At 44.2% G+C, this 17,471-nt stretch overlaps 1 protein-coding gene and 1 long non-coding RNA gene across 2 annotated transcripts; one reads left to right on the top strand and one right to left on the bottom strand.

Annotated features, from left to right (window-relative positions):
• Nucleotides 1–6,490: 6,490 nt before the first annotated feature.
• On the bottom strand, nucleotides 6,491–10,198 carry LOC129589565 (mitotic spindle assembly checkpoint protein MAD1-like). The gene is made up of 6 exons (XM_055484365.1): nucleotides 9,629–10,198; nucleotides 9,214–9,403; nucleotides 8,426–8,654; nucleotides 8,303–8,316; nucleotides 7,460–8,009; nucleotides 6,491–6,950 (listed from the first exon to the last, which is right to left on the bottom strand). Exons 2-6 carry the CDS (start codon nucleotides 9,241–9,243, stop codon nucleotides 6,607–6,609), a joined length of 1,167 nt encoding a protein of 388 aa, XP_055340340.1. The 5' UTR covers nucleotides 9,244–9,403; nucleotides 9,629–10,198; the 3' UTR covers nucleotides 6,491–6,606.
• Nucleotides 10,199–10,470: 272 nt separating this feature from the next.
• Nucleotides 10,471–16,892, top strand: LOC129589635 (uncharacterized). The gene is made up of 3 exons (XR_008690632.1): nucleotides 10,471–10,526; nucleotides 16,436–16,523; nucleotides 16,780–16,892. It is a non-coding gene; the product is annotated as an uncharacterized LOC129589635 (long non-coding RNA).
• The last annotated feature ends 579 nt before the right edge of the window (nucleotides 16,893–17,471 follow it).

Raw genomic sequence — 17,471 nt, 5'->3', positions numbered from 1 at the left:
AATTCATGTTATGAAATCAAGAAACCAATCGGAAGGTGGATGATCTCTGTTTCGTGTGTTGGCAAGCCAATCGTCGTTGAAATCACTATGTACCGGTAAGTCAGAGTCCGCCAGCGTTTTTGGTAAATTAAATGATATTGTCACTTACTATTTAGAAATGTTGAAAAAGCAAAACAAATTGACTGATTATCCTAATTTACGGAGATTTGCCAACGCATAACTGCGGTGGCCTACTATGCGTTTTGGGTTATAGCTTGGGATTTTTCGCAAGGTTCTAACCAAGGTATTGAAGGGACCGTACAGCGCAATGTATTAATTTTAGACTCTCATGTTGGCCTCCGTAAAATACAGCCGCATTCAAATCGAATTAAGCGCTGCAGCTTCCACATTTTCTGGAAGGTGTTTTTATAAAAATCATAGCAAATAAATCCTTCGGTTAATATCACAGGATTTTTATTTCTGGAAGATGGCATTATATTATAACGAAGTAAACAATTGCAACGGTACTGATTACTGCGACTGAGTACTGCTATGAAGTTGCAGGTTCTAAGGTTCATTAAGCTATTCCGAGGTTCCTAGGTTATTGTGAGATTGTACTTACGTTTCTTAGGTTTCTTAGATTATTCTAAGGTTTCTTATGGTTCTTAGGTTTCCTACCCTAGGTTTTTTACGTTTCTTAGGTTCTTGAGGTTTCTTAGGTTATTCTTAGGTTTCTTAGGTTATTCTAAGGTTTCTTAGGTTATTCTAAGGTTTTTTAGGTTTCCTAGGTTCCTAAGAAAACTTAAATAACATAAGTGACCTTAGTCCCCTTGGTATAACCTAATAAAAATAAGGAGAGACTCAGTGTAAACCTGGAAACCTAAGAACCTAGTTTGATTGTTGGACAGTTTTCAGAGCATACCGGTCAGAGTCAGGCTTTTGCCAGTCAGAGTCAGACTTTGAGCTGTCAGAGTTTGAGTAGTCACAAGGGAGCGTAATTTTCCACATGCTTGCAAATGCACCGGGTTTGCAATAAATATCTCTTGTTTTCTCAAAGGTCCAAGACTCGTGCCAAAATGATTTCATCGTCACTGCCACCGTATGAACGGCTCTTATTTGATGCGCAGCAAATGAGCTACGAGAACACTGTCGTCGTTCGCAATGATGACAACGTGTATTGGCTGGGAAACATACAGAATATCTCCGTAGACTACGCCTACATTCACTTCAGGTCCACAAAAGTCAAACCTGGCTGGATCCACGCGGCCCGCGTGTGACCCTTACCGTTCATTGAGGACATCCACCGGAATGTGTATACCGGCAAGCGGGTATTTGCGGCTCTCCGTGACGAAGACGACGGGCCATTTCGTTTTCGGCCAGCTGTTATCGTTAGAAGAGTCACTGCGTGCACATCTTGCCGAATATTTTGCGTCAAAACGAAGAAGAGCGCGTCTCACAAGGCTCGCATGGAATTCGTGGATAAATGCCAGGTTGCCGTCCAAATGCCGGTCACCGATCCGCCGCTGCTGTGCCGAGTCGATGGACTAATGTTCAGAAAGTTTTTCGTTCCGTTTGACAAAACGCAACACATTTTAATGACGCTTCCGACAGATCGCGGATCATCAAGCATTTTCGCGACACGATGAAGCGTTGGCCACCTTATCGGATTGCTGTCGATTTCACCTCCGCATCCAACCGGACGGATGCATGTTTATTGTTGTCAGTCTGTCAGCTGACGCACAAACGGCGCAGCGGATGTCCACAGCTCTGTCGGAAATGCTGCTGACCCATCTAGCCACCCGGGACGATCTGCCACCGTACTTTCGCGCTGACCTTAGCGAAAGTGAAGAGCTTCTCTGCGAATCAGGTTTGGAAAGTCGAGATTCCCGATTGTGCTGGGAATTACAGTATACCACAGTAGAGAATCCATTGTTAATATACCGCTTGCAGCGAAATAATAAAATATCGCGAGTCAATGAACAATCGAGCAAGCGGCTTTCTATCGAGCTTCAGTGCCTATTAACAGATTAAACTGATGCAGTATGAAAGTCCCGATACCTTTCTCTGCTTGTGGATGCACGGACTGACCAGCTGAATTGTGCTTCTATTGGTAATCTTCCGCCTGTCCTCCTGAGCGAAATCTTTTCTTTTCTGGAACTGCATTCATGTGAAAAAATGAAAAGGTGAAGAAAAATTTGTACTTAATGCTTTAAAACCAAGGTGCCTTCATACGCACAGTACGCTCTGGGCAGATATTATGGTCAATCTTACCCAAGTGCCCCATAAGTCCAAGACAAGAATAATCATGATTCATGAATAACCCTTATTATGCATCAATGCGCAGCATTTATCATGAATAACCTAATCATAAAATTAATAACCAACGAACTACTGCACAGCACCTATCATTTTTACCACGGTGGTCCTGCCGGTGAACAATTTTAAGACGGCAAATAAGGCCCAGCGCAAACGGCGTAGCTGTCGGTTCCTGTACCAGCTAGTTTTGAAGTCATACTTCGTAGTTCATGAAACTTGTCCACTTTACAAGGTACAAGTTTTCAGATATTGATTTCATACAGCTTTTGTTCTTTGCAAGCCTGGTGGCCGCCTCTTGGGTAGAGTACTGGAATCTGTGTTTTTATTGGTAAAATGGCAATTTTTAGCCAATACGTGATCCTGACCATGAGCGGTGAGGACGGGAAAATAGTATATACAGATAGTACTATATACTAATAAATATTTTTAACGTGCGTTCGACTACAGCCTGCCAGTAGTTCCACACAGAGTTCATTATTATTGTAATTCACAAAAATGCTTAAAAAATACGAAGAACTCGGAAGTTTACTCGTAAATAATTCAGCGTCCGTTTTGTTGATATCTGGCTTCGCTGTATTCAGAGCGTGCGCTTTATGGCAGGAGCTCCTGAGCAGTCGTTGCGCAACCGAACACATCAGCATCAGTTTGGGGACATGTACTAACAACACACAATCCGTCAACTTCAACTGCTTCAGAGGAGCAGTCCTGCTGAGCCGTACCATCAGCTCAACCACCAAGAGCTTGGCTATACTGCAACCTTTCGCTAACAAGTACTACTTATGGAATTTGTTATCAGTCATGCAAATCAAGTGGCCTACATTAGTTTTCAAAGATTACACTTTACCCCATGCCGGTGGCATATGCGGATATGGTAGGTGGTCGGACCCTGAGAACGCTAACTATTACGGGAATTATGGTGGGACAGTATGGTTACAGTATTACCACAACACCAGCCAACGTATCGTGCTGCACAACTGGAAACTGAGCAATATTTTTAGTCCAGCTTTATATCAAATATTTTTTGATTCATCTATAAGTATAGTCAGACTTATACGGCTGCCAGCCCATGAGGTTACGTGGATGAAACCTCTCACCCGCGAGTTCCGGGGCGAGATTGATCAACTGCAAGTCACTATCCCAAAACTCGTTTTGGATGGCTGCCAAGATTGGGAGAGCATGACCAGCAAATTCATGTGGGCGCTGGACAGTAATTTTGCACCTGTCGCGGATGACGTTTACGTGAAGGTCAAGAGTATTCATGCTCGTTGGGTGCGGTCACTCGCCTATCCGCATGAATGGGACAGCATTCGAGCATATCTCTCACTGTAAGTTACTTGAAATTTATAGATCTAGTGAACTCAAAATGAACGGCTAAGCAAAACCTTTTCGTATTAGCATAAATCGTGAGTGCGACTGATGTATCTTCTACTCTGTTGAGTAAAAAAAAACCTCATTACAGAAGTAGCGTTAGGCAACCGCGTAGTATGTTGTACAGTACTGTGTACGCACGATTTGCAGCCCAAATTTTTGGTTCCTTTGCCACTTTAATATAATAACGTTACGGCTTCAGGATTGCCTCTGAGATTTTAATTTGGCCGCTGTTTTACTGCGATTATGGTTCAGATTTTTCTTTATGGTTAGTATTTAACAGGCTATGGGGATTTTAGTCTTTTACAGCAGAGCTTCGGAAAAGAACGGAGCATCGCGTGAGTTTTGAGGCGGAATGCGAATAGCTGAAAAACGCTGGCATTTTACTTGTTGTCCTTTTTATATTTCGAATCATACTCAGACCTCAGTATACAATGTTTTCTTTAAACCGGACCTCCTCTACCTTTTTCCAAATTAAAGCGATGTATTTTTTAAAATTACAATCTATTCCCCTAAAAAATTCCTAGAATTTTAGAAATTAGCTCCGTATAATGCGACATTCTCGAATTTATTTTGATTTACAAGTTTTTCTGACATTTCTTTGTTAAACGTGCCAGGTATCTTTTTCTGAAGGCATTCTTAAATTTTCGACGATTTCCTGCTCTAAACGGAATCGTGCCAAAACTTAATTTGTGGCAATACAATCTGAAACAATACAAGTCAGTTGAAAGTGGCATGCAAGCGCTTCATAAAAAAATAATTAAGAGCCGTGCTTGCGCCTCGAATAAATTAAAAAGGTAAAAGTAACCGGTTCACAGGATAAATTACTGACGGAAAAAAATACGTTAATTAGCACATGAAATAATACTGCATTTTTTACGTAGATTCTGCGGATTTCACGCCGACGGAACAGCGAGATCATGGATAGAAACTGATCTGAGACTGGTGGATGTCTACAAGTTGAGCAGAATGGCTGTGTTAGGAATCGAGGAGATATTTCGCGTTTAAAGAAGGGACTGCGTCAGCGAGCGCCTTTTACAATTTTTTTTTAACGCTAGCTAGCTGTCAACTGATTTTTTAACATTTACAATTTCAACTGCAATGAAACACAAATCATTTTGGCTATCCAGTATCAGAAAACGATATAAAACAGTGTTTGCTTGCTGTCGTGATAGGTAGGATCCTATCTGTATACCAATGTAGTACTCTGTAGAGTACAGTACAGTACTTGTTAAAAAAACAAATCGTGTGAATCTTGTGATTCAAAATAAGTCAGTATTGAAGAGCCAGTAACGGACAAACTCCAGCGTATACTGCGGTTTACCACTAGTGTCGCCTGATGGTCTCCTGGGAGAGGCATTGAACGTAATCCATGTACGGATGCGGCCTTCTCGCCTCCTGCTTGAAAATAATAAGTACCGTTACATTTTATTTAACACGTGGGTAAGTTATAATCTGATCCATTTTATTATAATCATCCATTTTACTCGCCAAATAAACACTAACTCAAAGATAGCCACCAACAACAAACCAGAAAAAGTGTAAGAACTGGCTAATCGTGACGACGAGTATAGAAAATGGTGAGACTGCTATGTCGCGATGTAAACATAAATAAAGAGTGTTATTCTCTAGCTGAAAATTCTCTCTTAGTCCCAGCTTGCGATGCATTACATGCAATAAAGAACTACAATATAGGCAGTTTTGCAAGCGAAATTTAAAGAAACGCCGTAGCTGCTACAGTATTAATAACTACTTTGTCACCGCTCAGAGACTATTTTGTTCCATTTCTGACGACAACCAGGCAAGTTTAGCGGTACAACCTTCCTTAAGTCAAACATGGTTTTCTACTAATACCGTTTTTGAGCATGAATATTTGCACTTCCCCCGAATCCGCTTTAGAGAATTCTGTCCTCAACGGCTAAACGAGGCACCGGTTAATGCTGCGACTGTTCCTCGTCCTCTTAATCTTCATCTTCTTCCGGATGACGACGTCTGTGGTGATTGTGTTTGTAGAGTACTATGCCGCCGATAATCAGCAAGATGGCCTGTTTAATTACAAATACAGTACAAACAAAGGTCATGGTCGCATGGTTGTTACATACCGCAATAACAATCGCGGCAATAATGACAACGATGTTTGGTCCACCGTCTGTAAAAGGTCACGATGTTTATTTGTTATTTTGTGTGCATGTGATAAGTAGCGTGAAAGTGCTTGCCTGTTGATCCGGCCGCAGTATTATTGCTCGCATTAGTCGGACCCCCTTTGCCGGCTGATTGTGAGGAAGGCCTTGTCCACTAGCCGCCGCCCCGCCAGCAGATTCCTTGTTATCAGCCGCTGATTGCACGCTGGGATTATCCGCAATGCCTGTGGCACCGTTTGAAATGGCAGCATTATGTGACGGTAGGGAAGATCCGATTGGTAGTGGTACTTTCTGTTCACAAACTCTCGTTATCGCGGCATGTCAGTCCTTCAGTAATTCAGAGTTTCAGACTACGTACACGTAATTGATTAAAAGATGCAAAATTCATTCAAAATTCTGCAAACAAGCTGTACATACTAGAAAAATCAAAGTGAAGTGAGCAAGCCATATTAAAAGGACTTTCTCAGTCCCACCTCGTTGTTTATTTCCTGTACCGTCACTAGCCTTTTCACCTGAAGATCAGCTGATGTAATTTGTTTTGCTGAATCTTTTTTTTTGATAGCCTTTTCCGGTGTTTCTCCGTTATCCGACGCGCAACGGTTACCCAATTGCAACTGGCCTCTATCATTACTGAAGCATTTTATTTCGGAACACAGGTGTTCATTCCAGATCACTCACATGAATGTTGAACGCACCATTCCCGATAAAATACGACATACAGACCGATAAAGAATTCATGAAAAACAAACAAAATGTTACAGAAACGGCTCTATCAAATAAGAAGAAAATCACAGCCACGCCTTTACGGAGTGGGGGAGTCCATACAATAAGAGTGCGCTCGGAGAGGATCTTGAGGATGATGCGGGGGACTCTGGTGGCTGGTGAAGAACTCGACGAAGACCTGGTTGGCCGTGGTGTAGTCGTTGCTGCGCAGTTCCCACGGCTTGTTCTCGTCCTCCCGCTCGAAGACAATCGTCTCGTTGGCCGGAACGTCGGCCACGCGGAAGACGATCTTGTTGCCGTCGTAGCGGATGTTCCAACCCAGCAGGTCGTGGCACACGTGCCGGAAGCTCTGGCTGGACTTCTTGAAGGAGACCATGTCCTGGCTGCGCTGCTTCTCCGCTTTCTCCAGCTGCTTCCTCAATTCTGCAAAATTCTGGACTTGAATACGTACAGTAGTACGGGTATTAACGGAAATGGGTGCATTAAACAATTATGTAGAAAAACGGGGCGACGACAGCGTTAATAATCACACAAGTAATATTCGTATCGACTGCATTCAAATAAAAAAACCAAGTATTTCGACAACATACGAGGTAAATCTCTTCAATTTTATAATTTAAGTTATACTGCACATTATCAAGCAAAATTTATAAATTCATCTCGGAACTTGTAAATCTTTATCTGGATCACTACCCGGTAATCACTACTCAAATTTTGACCCACGGCAATTTGCAGCCACTGCACTACGATAACTTTCTTGGGGATAGTAACCATACTCCGTAGCACTGTTCTTCACAGTATCGATTGAAAAAACGCAACGCGGGCACACTAACATGTGAAAACAGTGAATTTTTTAAGAGAAAAGCCAGTGACCCCCAAAAAAGCAGTTGCAACAACCATAAAAAGCGATATTTGGCGATTGTTACTCTCACCTTCCAGCTGTTCGCCGGGACCGCGCAGGAGCTCCTCCGCATTCACCGTCACATCCCCGCTGTATCCGCCGCCCATCTTCACCTGGTTGAGTTTCTCCTGCAGCAGTTTGTTCTCCTCCAACACCTTCCCCGCCTCCGCCAAGAACTCCTTCTGCGCCGCCTCCAACGGACTCTCCCCGACCACCACGACCTCCGTCCGCGTGGGATCGTATTCCCCGCGCAGCATCCGCAGCGTCCATTCGCCCAGCCGCTCCTCCAGTTCTTCCTTAACCGTCCGTAGCTCCTCGTTCTCCTCCGTCAGATTCTGCAGTTGTTCATGCGCCCGCACCGTCTCCGCTTCGTAGCGGCGCTGGAGGTCCTCCAAGCTGGTCTTTAATTGGGATTCCGATGAGAATGTCCGGTTGTACATCTGCTCAAAGTTGTCGGCCAGCGTCTGGCTGCGTGTGGCCCGCTCTTCCAGATCGCGCAATTTCGCCATGATGGACGGATCACCGCGGCGGCTCGACGACTGGTCGATGGTTTTTTTGATCCGTTTAAAAGTATCGCGTACCTTAAAACAATGTATTGCGTGTCAGTTATTTTTCATATTTGCTTATTATCGATGGTTGCGTGACACTGAATGCAAAAAGAAGTGGTATAGCCACCTATCAAATTCTCGTATCTGTTCTAATTGCTCTGTTGTAAACTGTAAATTCTGAAAATGATTTATCCTTTAATTTATTGGTAGTTCAGTGAAGTACAAAAGCCTGTTCAAAAACCAAACAAATGCACCATTTCCGTCTAATTCACTAAAACTGCCACTGCATTACGTTCTAAGAAAAACAAATTATGCAAAAATTCTACCATGGCAAATACTTCTGATAATCAGTAATTAAAAACGAAAGTAGCCAAGAGCCGAGTGAGCGGAAACTGAGCCAAGTCAGCGGAGCATTCATGAAATCAAGACGGATACAAAAGTCCACTTACGTCTTGAAGCGCTCGTTGAGCAGCAGATTCTCACTGCGCGCAGATCTCGGTCCAGCTGCTGCGTGCGCGTCATATGCTCCATTTTGATGTGGGCAATCTGCTCTTCGTACTGCTTCCGCATGGCGATTCCCTCCGTTTCCGCCTTGTCCATCTTCTCGCGCAGCCGGTCGTTCTCCTGCAGAATCTTCTCCGCCTGCGACCACATTTCCCCGGCTTTGGCCATGGCAGCCTGCCAAGAAAGAATGAGTTTCATTTAAATACTGTACGCATAGATATCGCAATGGTAAAACTGCAAAATGCGCTCCACACTATCCCTACGTTTAAATATGATTTAAATTCCTGAATTATTTTCTAAATACATATTTTCGATTTTCTGACAAATATCGCACACATCAGTTTTGTTGCATAAATCATAACACTGATTTTATCTGTAGAAAAAAAAACTAATTTATCGCCAAAATTCACAACGCGGACGCAGTTCCAAAGCCATGGCAGCCTGCCAAGAAAAAGGAATTAACACTGCTACGCTGCCACAGTTCCAGATATTTAATTCGGGAAAATTCGTTTATTAATCGCACAAATGTACTCTTAAAAAACGATCGAAAAAATAAAAACGTTTGCTGATTTAATGCAAGAGAAATAATTATCGGATTAAAATTTTCTAATGGAAAATAATACATAACAAAAAATAATTAATAATAAGTAACGAAATTACTAATTAACTAATCGTAAAAATATAAATCATGCAAAAGGAGATAATATAACTCATGTCTTCGTCTTGCTTGTACTTGCGCAGTGTCTCCTCCGTCCGCAATCATTCCAAGCTGACTTCTTCCTTCAATAAATCGCGCTCGAAAGTCACAGGCGTGATCTCCTTCTCCAACTTAATTAAACCCGTGGTTTTTCCAGGCAATAAGGAGAAATTAAGGCTCATCTCGCCGCCGGAATCCAGTCGTCGTTTCTCCGTTGTGGAATCGACTACAAGCAGCGACTGCCTTGCAAAATTTCGTAAAAATAAAAAACTTAATCATTAAATATCCACTTTAAATTAAAATAGTCGCAAAAAATAATCAGCACTCTAAAATAACAATTAAGCTCTTCAAAAGGGACGGAAATTGCACTGCGCAGGGAATAAAATGACAAAACCCAATCAAAAATCAAACAGGCAAAGAACGCTGCAAATAGTTTCTGAGAGTTCCTCACCATTTTCCCCTCGCAAATTCTCGTCGCCGCTCTTCCCTCGCCAACGGGCGCCCCATCCAGCCTGCGAAACGTGGCCAACACTCGCTCGGAGCTTTCCACTTCTGATTTCTGCGCAGCGTCTCGCGCAGTCTCCCCGCCCCTGCCTCACTGGCGGGGGTCTCCTGTGCCGTTTTCCGCTGCTCGTCCGTCCCATTCTCCACACTCTCCGCGTTGAACGTCAGACGGCCGCGGGGCTGGTTGTAATTGCGGTTGACTGTTGGGGAACGCACTCCGCGCCGATTCTCGCCCGGTCGCAGCGGGGTGCTGGCGGCGCTGATCATCGAGGGGCGAGTGCCAGGGGCAGCAGCGGAGGGTAAAGAATACTCGCGGGCGGGTGGCGGTGGAGGATGGGAGAATACGGGAGGATAGGATGCGGAAGTAAGGGTGGAAGGGGGACGGCGAAGAGGTTGGAAATTCTCGGACGAAGACATCGTTGTGGGTGCTCTGGCAATATATATTCAGCATTTGTTAACTGTTCAAACACTCGTTAAACTGCTGATTTCAGTGATTTGGGCCATTTGGCGATCAATCACGGCAAGAGCGGTAGCAACTTCTAATTTAAACACAAAAAATAAACTGTGCAAACGCCGGCCTGGGTGGCTGCAATAGCGCTGTGATTTAAAACGGCCGGTCTAATAAAATGTACGGAATGCCATTCGATGAATGCGCACTGCGCAGATAGAGGCGTGGTTTGCCGTGTTTATAATAATTATGCCGGCCGGTCTGCATGCAGTATTGCGACATACTGCATTTCTATTGTACAATAATTATACGTACAATAGCAATACATTGTACCAACCTGTTGAATACAGTATTCAGTGAAATCCCCATCCCCATCTCGTTCTTCCCGATACTGTAGGTAAGCGGTGGTAAGATGACAACTATCGAAACTTATTGGCTATCGGCTGGAATTGTAGTTTTTTATTAGGCAGTAGCAAACTGAGTAGCAGCAACGCAAATGCAAAAATTGCTTACTTTTTCCAAAAATTTGATAATAAAACCAGCCTTTCCTTGGTTTACTAACAGGCAAACTGCTCAACAGCATTAACACCTAATCTGCATAGGCCAAGAGTGGTTGCAAATCGGGCTAACTGCAATAAACCGTATGCAGTTTTTAAGATACGATCGAGGCATCGGGCACAGGTATCACGGTATTTCTGCGGTTTTGTCGTCCGCCCGTCAGGGCCTTCTGAGCATATAGCCTGAGCATTGACGCCATCGCTGACGTCGCCGTCCAAGCACACAGCCCGGCAGATGCCGATTACGCATTTGCTGGGAGCCGTTACGTTCTCGCAGAACGCCCAGTTCGATATCAGGAGCACTTCTCTCGCGACGCAGGGTTCCTGGGTGGTACGCCGCTGATGCTGGAAACGTTCTGGCCATTCAAGAGTTGTCTTCATTGGCTGAGTAGGTGCAAGAAGTGCTGGAACTCTGCCGCGAATTAGCCATGAGTCGGAAGTTGGAGGACGATGATGCTGAGGCGAAGATGTCGTCACGCAAGAGAAGATCGGAGTGACGGCAGTGACGGCGCCATCGATTCGGGACGACAGTGGGGACATGCGCATGGTGACACCGCTGCGTCGTCCCTGTAGATGATTTGGATTTCACTTTCACTGAGGAGCGATGCGATGCAGCTGCAAGACCCGCGAAAACAATCGGTGAGTGTGCCAACAATGAAATTCAAGGCCAGATTTATTTTTGATGGATATTCAATCTTTAAAATTAATACGAGCAGTGATTCTTAGTTTTCTTGACTTCAGATCGTTTTTGTTTTGTACTGTAGCTTTCTGCTGTGTATGTTTTAACCAAACTGATAACTGTAGCCTGGAAAAATTTGCAAACAAGATATACAGTAATTTTGAAATTGCTGATATGCTTGTAAACTTGCAGAAATCATCGCGTTGCAGCTTTTATGACTTTGTCGGCTGCTCAACGGTCTGACCCCGAAGCGTTGTACATTCGATCAAAGGCAATTCTCTTCGGCACCATAATCTAGCCATCGGTCAGTTCAACACAGGATGTGTGTGATCACGTTGGCATTTTCGTCACAACCCTTGTCGTGTCAGGAGGAAACGCTCCTGTGCCCGCGCCTAACGGACATCGGGTGGACGATGGTGGTTCATTGTGAAGCTATCCAAGCGTACTGTCGTCAGTGTGCCGTTCTACATCGAAAGTATAGATGAGAAAGTGATCACCAGTACCACTATGGATCGCGGAGGATTCCAAGGCTGTCTGGGGAATGGTCGGATTGTAGCACTGTAGCCGTCACTGGGCTCATACACACTCGAACTCTTCTTCAGGTTTGAATACCTGTACGGAATGCTCATTATAGGGCCGTCCAGTGAACGATCCGTGCACGCTTCTGATTGCCGGCGATTTCCCATTATCCGGAAGATAAATCTGGAAGCACATCACCGCCTGCTCTGTTAATGATGACGGCGAATCTGCAGATCAAATCTGACCCAGTCACTGTCACCGGAAGCTGCCGTTTAGGTGCCGGGAACGGATGAACTATTCGGTTCCACCAGAGCATCACCGAACGACCCGTCAGCCCCTTCAATCTTCCCGCTTGATCTGACTGCGGAGAAATCGCCCTTACTTTTTACGCGAGATTCATTCCAACTGGTACCGGGCACCATTTCACTGTGCGTCCATATATTTTCCCGCCAATCATTGTGCGTCTGCGCTGAGGATAATACGACGAGATGTTCGTTCCACACGAAAGGTTGTCGCTGACCGTCTGATGAATCCCCTTAAGTCCTTGACTGATCGCTTCCTGCATCCAACACTTCCAACATCGAAAAAGATAGCAAAGCAGAAACTCGAGATTACAGCAATAGCTACATTGTCGTTACCTGAAAGTACGCATCATTGACTGCCCAAAGCATACAGCGTGGTAACGCCAAGTTGAAGACAGCGCATATTTAATTCGCTCCCTCACTTCCCTGTACTTGTTGGTCCTGCTCAATTATTATGGATAAAACTATGGTTCACGGTTCACCTATTCGAAAAAAAATTTTCGCTGTCTTTTGTATAGATCTCATATTATTTATATTTTAATTTCATTTCCGGTGAAATTTCAACTGACCAGCGTTTTCAGGATATTTTGGCTTGAAACTTTTTAACGCTCTTCGTACTTTTCAGTGTTTGTTTTTTTTCTCATGTACTTTTCCGCCTATTTCAAGAAAAAAATAAGGTGGTTGGCTTTCCTTATCTTCCACAGGAAAGAGGATTTTTTTAAAATATGCTGTTTTCAAAAACCGACCGGGATTTTTTAGGTCGCCGTGGTAAATTCCCTGTACAGTTGTAAGGCATTACTCGGCTTCTCCCGGCCTGTTTTCGCACAGACACAACTGTTAGGTGTCCTAGTTTTGTGTCTGCTCAGGGGGTAGTCGCTATTAACTACACTTGTCCAACAAAATCTGGGACCTACTGTGTCATCCAGGAATCTTCCCTTTGGGAGACCCTGCAGAATCGGAATCCAATTCGAATATGGAACAATTTTGTTTTGTTCGTTGGCACAAATATCAGCCTTTACGGTGAAAAAAATGTACGAAAGAGACCCAGACGATCTGGATTTTTTGCGTAATTTTTTTGTTGATCCACCCCCTTTGCATTTTGCGAAGTGGTCACTGGTCAAATTCCAGTGACCACTTCCGGAAAAAATCCGAAAATTCCAGAAAGAGTTTATCCACCAAAACAGAGTGTTTTTCCAATTCTCCAAACATAGCGTTACTAGTTTTAGCAATAAGAGGGTTAAAAGTACCAAACTCTGAAATTTTAATAATTGGCACCCAACTGTCTTCAACTTGGCGTTACCACGCTGTACGGCCATCGCGAAGAGCTTACACTAATGCTTCCTTTTCCGTTGGAGTGTCGGCGTACAGGATAATCCCATTTGGATGAAAACTCCGCAAAGAACCGGTAAACTTTACATCGTTTTGCTGCAGAAACATCTGCATTTGGCTGCTTCTTGTTGCCCCGAAACTGACGGCATCAATCTACCGGTGACCCTAATTATTTTGGGCGATGGTGCCCAGTTTCTTGGATGACGGGATAAAGCCGCAGCTGAGGGAAGCGGTTCAGTCAGCAAGGACTCCGCGGTCGACCGCACCACTGCTTCAAATTCACACCGTCCAGTCGCTTGCAGTTCGCGCTGAAATGCTTGCAATCGCTCAAACCCAATCAATTCTCCGCAGATAATCAGCCCGATTATGTAGCCGAAAAAGGAGCGCGCCGACGCCGCAATACTCGACTGATCCACAGCCGACGGAAATGATATCGGTGCCTTGAATCTGCACTTCTTCCTCCTGGACCATTTGATCGTTCACACCGATTTCAATCTTCTTCTTGCGTTCACGCATGGACACGGTATGCAACACCCGCTTTTGTCGATGAGTACCTTTAGCTGTGCCGCTGAACCGCTGTTAAAGGTCAACACAATCAGCAACGAATCCGGCAGCGCGCTCCAGTGTGGAAACGGAATGGCTGCTTCAATGGCATAAGTCGGTGTGATGAGTGCCTTCATGGGTGAGAATAAAGAGCCGACGACGTGCAAGCGCTTCCGTGTGAAGGCAGTGGGAAATGTAAATATTAATGAAACCCACATTCGGATCGCTTTGTGCTAGAGGAAGCAAATGGAAAAAAAATGAAGCGCCGCTGCCAACACGCGAAAAGTCTCAACACGTGAAAAAGGTCATCAATTCTATGACATAAATGTGAAGTGTACATTCCGCGAATTTTATTTTCTCATCCCAACTTGAAACCGCTCCATCAACTGAAAACTGTTACTATTGACGCCGCATGACGTAACCCCGAAACTCACACAAAGAATAACAGTACCGTACTACACTCATATTCGTTTTTACAACAATGTACATCGACAAAGCCAACGATTCATTCGACGGAAAACAAAACCATCGGTGGACCAACAACTTCCGGTTATGAAATTCAAGCCTGCTGAGAGAATCCTCCGGCGACTGGCTCCCTTGGCCTTGCCTCCAGCTGGTTTGCCTGCGTCTCCTGTGGGCCACCAGCAGCCTTCTTCGGCAAAACCGTTGGAGCGTCATTGGGCAAGGACCTCCCTGGCCAGCAAATTGTTCAACTCTTCGTTCCTGCGGATGTCAAGTCGGAGAGGACGCGGAATGATGCGAGTCTTCCAGTTGTCACGTGCGGCATTGTCCGCCAATCGAGGACTTCGGCAGCCAGATGCTCCAGGACAGCGGACAGGTAAACGGGAGCATCAGCATCGATGCGTTCGTCGCATTTGCCCTTGCACAACATACGATGGATACGACCAACGGGAAACTGCTGCAGTTCAGCGCGGCTGGAACTTGGCTGGAACAGCGGGACTTGGCCTTTCGCTTGACTTTGCCTTCTTCAGCACGTCCACTCGTGATGAACTCGAACACTGTGCAACTCACGTCACGTAACGTTAGCGCTTGGAAAGATAGCGAAAGTATCACGACCGAGTTTACATGCGGAGTTGCTGTTATCAAGGAAGAATGTCCTCGGTGTCTTCATCAGATTTGGCTATCATGTCTGTGGCAGCACATTTTGAACCACAATATTCAGGCTGTACAATACATGCGGCCCTGAAGAGGAAAAGCGCGCGCAAGCGGATGACCGGCTGTTAACGGAGCTCGGTGGATCGAAACGAAAATCCTAAGAAATTCACTGCCGTAGGACATCGTTGTGGACATTAAATAGCCTACCTGAAGTGTCGGTTATACCGAATTTTGTTGCATACTAGTTGTTTGTGTATATCTTGTGTATCTCGTTCTACAATTCTGAAAGTTTTAACGGATGCTGTTTGATGCTCATAAATTTCGTTTTGACTCTCATAAACTACTTATATTACCGTGTTTTTCGAATTAGAAGCCCTCGGCTTTTAAATTTTCGAAGCTCCCTAGAGGGAGGCTTATACAGCAGAGGTTCTATACTAGCTTCATTGTTATAATTATAGTGTTTATGGAGAGAGGCTTCTAATACGGAGGAGGCTACTAAATTTTCGAACTATAATGGTGGGAGGCTTATATGGTAGAGGAGGCTTCAATTTTGGAGGAGGCTTTAAATGTGAATAACACGGTATGTAAAGCGCTTTTCCTCTGGTATGTGGTCAAATCGTCTCGCCATGGAGGTCGTGCTTCTGGTTTCTTAGCGCTATAACAAGAATGCACCGGGTACCGCTATCGACGCGTAGGTGGAAGGGGAAGACTTTCCCAGGAGGTGGCAGCAGAACGCTACGCGAAAACTTTTACCACGGCCTTTCAACCCGGCATGCAGCTTATCCTTACATAGCATACAGAATTGATTCATTATCCAGCTTATCTCTTTGTAAAACCACCAAATTATTCGCCTGAAATTCCGCGGCTACAGTAGCATAAAACCATAAGGAAATTATTCCAAGGTTTTAATGTTCTCGAATGCAAAAAGTGGTTTAAGTTGGCATTAAAGCTAGCTAGATGGAAACGGTTTTCTAATAACATAACGTAATAGACTGATCGTATCTGAAAGGTCAATGTGCGAACCAGATCCATTTGAGTCGGCGTTAATAAAGAAAATCGTACGTAGACTTCTAAGCGGTCAAATTAAACTCGGAATCGTAAATATATCTTTGGTGTAACTTTCGGTTAAAGTGTTAAGCAGGGTAAACTAGCAGTAGATTGAAACAAGAACAGAACGAGAAAAGAAGGCAGAGAAACAAACGCAGAGCTAGCATTGCAAGATGTTGAAAGCCGACTAATAAAGCTTCATGTTTTTTTGCAGAAAATGGCATCCTCCACCACGCCTCGACCAGTTGACGGATTTTACTTTGAGATGGAATTCATTTTCGATCAACACGAAGCCCATGGATGTAAGTACGGGGAAAAAATAATTCTTGCCTAGGTACCTTAGGAATGATGAAAATACACTGCTATTTCCAGAGAAATTTTACATTAATCAACAATCATGACCCGCTAGATATTACTAAGATGCCAAATTAAGTTAAACACTTTGTCGTATAATACATCAAAAATAAAATGTTGTTTGTGAGATGTAAGCGCAGTTAAAACATCCTGCTCAAAACGAAAACTCGTATTACTGGAATAATTACATCTCCTTTCTTTCAGTCAAGCCAACCAAGGCGTTGACGGACCTTATGCGCCAGCACAACATGAAAGGCGATTATTACGATTGCAACATGATGGTTGCTTCGCACAAAATGCACTTCATTCTTTTCGGCCACCGCAGTCAGGAGAAAGTCGAAGCATTCAAACAAGCCGCTGAAAGAACAGTAAGAACCTTACAGCTAATAAAAGCGCCTAGTTATTTACTAATGTTTGTTTGTAATAATGCTCCTTTGGTGACAATCTATCCGGTTGCATTTAGTTTTTCTGGTTTTGGTTTACAGTACAGAGTAGTTACTGCGGGAGTACGTATGTACATAATTTGTATTGTTCACTTTGATATTGCTTTCCTGCTGTACTTGAACGCGTGACAGCTTTGATGCCTGGTTGATCCGTAAATGTCACTTCCAGTTGTCTTATCTCAGTACCCAGCAGAAAACATTCTGGCGTGCTTCGGCCGTTGTAGGAAAAACCTACAGGATTTATGCCTTTCATTGGCGCTTCTCGACTTTATGCGACTACTGAGTGTAGAAGCATTAAAACAAAATATAACTAGTAAAATGCATGCTAGCTTTTGAGGTGCATTGGCAGACCAGAGCGCAGCCGTTGGTCACGTATTCCATTTTCGTGTAGAAAGTAGTGCAGAATGCCGAGATCGTTACTCAGTGCATGTGTTTTGTTTCCAGCCTGGATAT

This window comes from Paramacrobiotus metropolitanus, unplaced genomic scaffold (assembly GCF_019649055.1).
Source record: "Paramacrobiotus metropolitanus isolate TYO unplaced genomic scaffold, Prichtersi_v1.0 Parri_scaffold0000036, whole genome shotgun sequence".
Lineage (NCBI taxonomy): Eukaryota > Metazoa > Tardigrada > Eutardigrada > Parachela > Macrobiotidae > Paramacrobiotus > Paramacrobiotus metropolitanus.
This window is presented reverse-complemented; position numbering and strand designations above follow the sequence as displayed.

Excerpts from the sequence above, each read along its gene's own strand:
- LOC129589565 (XM_055484365.1), bottom strand. The coding sequence starts at position 9,243 with ATGATTGCGGACGGAGGAGACACTGCGCAA. Across the intron at positions 8,655-9,213 it reads ACGGAGGAGACACTGCGCAA|GCTGCCATGGCCAAAGCCGG; the intron begins GTACAAGCAAGA and ends CTTTCTTGGCAG. Across the intron at positions 6,951-7,459 it reads TCCCGGCGAACAGCTGGAAG|AATTGAGGAAGCAGCTGGAG; the intron begins GTGAGAGTAACA and ends AGAATTTTGCAG.